At 31.8% G+C, this 5,217-nt stretch overlaps 2 protein-coding genes across 2 annotated transcripts in view; both read left to right on the forward strand.

Annotated features, from left to right (window-relative positions):
• LOC107010103 overlaps window positions 1-1,305 on the forward strand; it is a 2,340-nt gene extending 1,035 nt beyond the window's left edge. The window contains exons 2-4 of the mRNA XM_015209364.2: window positions 421-775; window positions 949-1,033; window positions 1,131-1,305. Of these exons, the coding sequence (XP_015064850.1) occupies window positions 421-775; window positions 949-1,033; window positions 1,131-1,289 (599 nt within the window). The 3' untranslated portion in view covers window positions 1,290-1,305. The remainder of the gene's footprint in view (window positions 1-420; window positions 776-948; window positions 1,034-1,130) is intronic.
• Window positions 1,306-2,531: 1,226 nt separating this feature from the next.
• The window catches only part of LOC107010820 (two-component response regulator ORR24-like), an 18,899-nt gene continuing 16,213 nt past the window's right edge, over window positions 2,532-5,217 (forward strand). Inside the window, exons 1-2 of the mRNA XM_027914214.1 lie at window positions 2,532-2,609; window positions 2,704-2,789. Coding sequence (XP_027770015.1) covers window positions 2,532-2,609; window positions 2,704-2,789 — 164 coding nt within the window. The remainder of the gene's footprint in view (window positions 2,610-2,703; window positions 2,790-5,217) is intronic.

Below are 5,217 nucleotides of genomic sequence, written 5' to 3' on the forward strand. Positions count from 1 at the left end.
TATATATATATATATATATATTATATTATATTATATAATTAAAGGAGTGATTCAGGTGCATAATTTAATATTCACAAAAAAAAAATTCAATCGCTTGAAACTTGATTTTATTATCTAACAAGATGATAAATAGAAAGTAAATGAGTAGCGAGCGGTGATGCAAACAAAAAAAATATTATTAGAAGTTCCATTTGAGGAATTTTTTTTTGTTTCGTTTTAGCCTTTTTGAGTTTTGCCTGATTCCATATCACCTTTAGGTTAACTAAAATTGAAAAAGGACTTAGAACCTCTTCTACTAAGGCTAGATCTATTGTTAGGGAGATTTAATTTTGTCACATATAAGTATGTAACGCCATTGAGTTAATTAATTACGTCTACCACCAACTCATTTGACCTTTTTTGGTTTTTAATTAACTGAAGCAGAAGCTGCAAATGGGAGAAAGAGGAACAGAATTGATGGTTCAGATTCAACAAATATTTCTCAGCGAAACCTTGTTCATCGTTACAATCATATCAAAGGCAAAGCTGCCATGTTTGATGGTTCTGATCAAATGAATTTTCCTCAGGGAAACCTTGTTCATTGTTACAATCAAAACAATGGCAAAACCCCCATATTTAACGGTTCCGATCAAATGAATTTTCCACAGGGAAACCTTGTTCATCGTTGCAATCATAACAATGGCAAATCTGTGTTTGATGGTCATCTTAATCCAACTGTAACAACTAACTATTTGGAAAAAATTGCTTCCAGCTCTACTGCTTTTCCTCCTCCATGGTTCGTCTCATTTTTCTTCTCTTCCTTTTTCCTATTAAAAATGGAACTATTTTGAGTGTGAACACTTTTTACACCATCAATGTCATAATAACCTGAAAAATAAGACAGATAACTCCAGAGCTAGTATTGAATTTCAATGATGATATATGAAATTACATGTTTACCCCTTCTAGGAAACCTATGCCAGAGAAGAAGATGGGATTGGAAGGACAATACTACATGTTTAGGGATTTCTTCGATGGAACCATTACTATTCGAGTAATAAACGAAATCCTTTATTCACTTTTTATTAGTTAACTTTCTTTACTTGGCATATATAGTTACAAATGAGAATTTTTTATTTTTGTTTGGACAGGATGGAGATGATGATAATAAAATCGTGCGAGCATTTGGTATTAGCAATTTGCCAAATAAGAGTGCAACTTCAATGATTGAAGAGGAAGACTCCCATAGCACTATGTCCTTGAAGCTATCTCTCAGTTCAGATATCTCTCTTGACCTCACCCTTGGTTAAAATCATTTGGTCTCTATAATCTCCTCAAGGAAAAAAAACTATTTTAGTTAATCCTTATCAAGTATAGCTTAGCAAGGTTAATTAAGACTTTGTAACTTAATTAGTTTTATAATCCATCTGAGACTGTTAAAGGTGCAGTGAAATTTTATGATGTATAAGGGTTTAGTTTCAACTGAAATGTATATTAATCGACTTATCTAAAAGTTTAAAAAGGTTATATGTTAGAGAAAGGGTAAGCTAATTTTATGTTTTCAATCATATATTTACGACACCTCGATCCCCTTCATGTGTGGCCTTGAATATTAGTGTTTCTGTTCCCTAACCAAGCATGTGAAAAATCTTTTAAATAATGAATAGTAATGGTAAGGCTTAGACTTAATTAGGACCTCATCCGTTCTAATCTATACCATGTTAATTAACTAAAATGTGTGTGACTATATCATCTAGAAGTTAAACGTGAGGAGCCTAATTGCTTGCCCTATAAACGCGAGGAGCCTAATTGCAATGAAGGAAAACCAAAAACATCAGCTGATGAACAGAATGAATAGTTTCAGCACCTTTTATTGCCTTTTTTGGTGGTTTTGGTGGTGTTGTAGGTGCAATTACGCCTCCATTTGGTTTAGGAGCCGGCGTTGGTGGATTTGGTGGTAGTATAAGAGGTGCTTTTGGAAGTGGTTTTGGTCCTTTAGCCGGAAATGGTGGAACAAGTAGTGCTTGAGCTGGAACTGGAACGGGAAGTTGAAGTGAATTCGGTTTTGGTATTAATGAAAGGTTTGAAGATAATTGTGGAAATAAACCTAATGATAAAATTGAAGGTGAACTTGATGAAGGTGACCTAGGTGAGGGAGGTGATGCAACAATTAAAAATGATATTCACTACCGTTGAACTTATACTCACTAATTATTAATAAAAGATCGCTAAAACATACCATATAATAGTATAAATTCGTTCAAAGAAAATATTAGTTTCTATGAACTAGAAAAAATAATAGTAGTAACTTCAAATTGCACCTAGGAGAATAATTTATGCTTTATGATATCCGAATGTTATCTATAGCAAGAAACTTATTGAGTAAGATACTCTTGATCGTTCAATTCATGAAATTATGTGTCCAATCATGGCATATTGATGGCTATTCTTTATTTGTTGTTGGGTAAATCATCTCTTTATCATCAAAATTACTATTTTTTTCTTACATTTAGTCCTCTTGATTATTAATTTTATCTATGTTAATGAACAATATGGATGGTGGACAATGGACTCCAGCAAATAGAGCACACTACAACTTAAGGGACACAATTGCACGTTGCACCGTCCAAGTATGTCAAAACTCAAAACACATAATCTCAACTTTTTTCAATGCTAAAACATCCTTAAACTTATGTTCCAACGTATTTGTTTGATGTAATTCAGGTGTATCCTAAGTCATTGTCCGCAATATACATGGCATTGGACAATGTAGGAATGTGGAACATAAGGTCTGAGAATTGGTCAAGGAGGTACTTGGGTCAACAATTCTACTTAAGAGTTTACTCCCCAGCCAATTCTTGGAGAGATGAACTCCCAATACCAAAGAATGCTTTTCTTTGTGGCAAAGATAGAGGTCATCGTACTAGGCCTTTTTGAAACAATGTAATAGTTCTAGCTAGTTTTCTGTCACGAGAGGGTGACCGGCGTATATCAGTGTAAGCTAAGGGAAAGATTTAATCTGGAAAGAGTTAAAGAAGGTGAGTTTGAGCAATGACTTATAGCTAGTCTCTTCTTTTCTTTCTATATCATATTTGTATCATGTTTTTAATTTTTGAAATTGATGGAATGTAGCATTTCACATTTCATTTCCCCCCCCCCCCAAACTTTTGGTTAAATGCTAAATATATAAGCGGAGAATAACTTTCTTTACTTCAAGGACATCCGAGTAATTCCCATGGTGACTTGGACTCACAACCCTCGAGGTGAAAGTAAGGGCTACTTACTACTCGAGTAACTCCGTCTCGTCTATTAGGTCTTACATACTACAACTAGAGAAAATATTCTTGAGTAATTGGGCTTTGATTTATAGTTGATTCAGGGGAACAATTCAGCGGCAATATTACCTAAATAGTACTTATTTCCTTTGGGCCTCTACAACTCCTAAGCTTTATTCTTGCAGATTAATGGGCATGAGCATGCCCACAAACAAAATGAGATTGTATAACATCCCAACCTAATTATACTCTATTCACACGTACGTATACACTTTTACGTAAAGTTCGTATCAATATATACAGTTCAAAATTAACTATACACTAAATTAAAATCCTATTTTCTCGTGTGGTGTGTCATCATCTCTTATATCAGAATTTTAATATATGAACAAGGACTATTCAAACACTCCAACAATTCCATGGAGTTTTAATTTTCTGAAATAACTCGAGTGTGTTCATTATTCATGCTTACGACTTGTTCCAGCAAGGATTATATTTTTGTCCATTTACGTACTATAATTTAGCTACGTTTCCTAATTCCATCCTTCCACTAATACTTACGTAAGATAATTCGAATTTATGCACCTACACTAAAACTACATATACTCCATTTTACTTACTATATTGGGACAGAAATGATAAATAATGACATGCAAAGTTTGTCATCCTATTATGAATTACAGAAAAATCACAAATATGATTTGTTGTCTAGTCTGGCTCTAACTCAATACCATGTTTGAGGAATTAATTAGCTAACGAATATAGTATAATCTTTTTATAGAGTACATTTGCCTGTGGGGCCGACATGATTTTGATATATATGTTGAGTTTTGATCGATCTATTAAATTATTTGATAAAGTTATCGCGAGTGAGTTACATGTAACAAACTTTTATTATGTATTTAGGCTAGAGTAATGTTAAGAGGATTATGTACTTCAAAATAAAAAAGGAGTAAATAAATCTACGTATAATATACGGATGAGGAGGAGAGAGTTATGAGGACTTTGGAGAATTATTTGGAATTGTTTCTTTGAGGACAAACACATTTTGCCTATATTATGTCAGCTTTATCTTTTCTTTATTTGGCCTCACTTCACCATTCTTCATTCTTGTTATTACTAAAATATGATTAGAAAATTAGATCTGCAAACAGCCACTTTATCTTTTGATGACATAAGTTAATACATTAATTTTAAAAAAATGAATAATTGATTGATCAAAATATTTCTAAATAAAAGAGTATGTTAAAATTTAGGAAAAACAAGTTACGTCAATAGTATTTTAAGTTAATTTTGAAGGAAATGAAAAAAAGTACTTATTAATTAATAGCACTATATTGTATGAAAAATCAATTTAGTTATTTATTATTATATTTATTTCAATTTATGTAAGCATGTTTCATTATTAGTCTATTTTTTTTAAAAATGATTAATTTTTAAATTTGGAAACGATTTAATTTGAATTTTCTAATTTATCCTTAATGAAAAACTCTAATTACAACCACAAAAATGGTATGACAGGATTAGAATCACAAGTTTATAATATCTTATTATAACATGTAAAAAGTTCATCTTTTTTTTCTTTAGATTGCGAGACTAGTCAAATTAGATAGGTTCACATAATTAGCTAAAACGAAGAAAGTATATATATTTTTCAATGCAGACTGTGGAGTACTTTTATATTAATTAAGTGAAATATTTTTGGAAAAATTGTATATAATAGCAAACTATTAATTCAAATAAATGCTATAAATATAGTTTGATTTAGTTGTACCCTATAGCAACTTATTTCTATTTTCACCTCTCTTTGGTGGAATCTCGCTCGCCACTCTCATTTTGGTGGCAGTCTCCCTCGCCTCTCTCGCTTTTATACAAACACAAATGTATGAAATGTGTTTTTTTTAATAAAATGAGAGAAAATTATATGTATACATATATTTTCGTTCTCCTCTCTCCCCTCTCC

Source organism: Solanum pennellii, chromosome 2 (genome assembly GCF_001406875.1).
Source record: "Solanum pennellii chromosome 2, SPENNV200".
NCBI lineage: Eukaryota > Viridiplantae > Streptophyta > Magnoliopsida > Solanales > Solanaceae > Solanum > Solanum pennellii.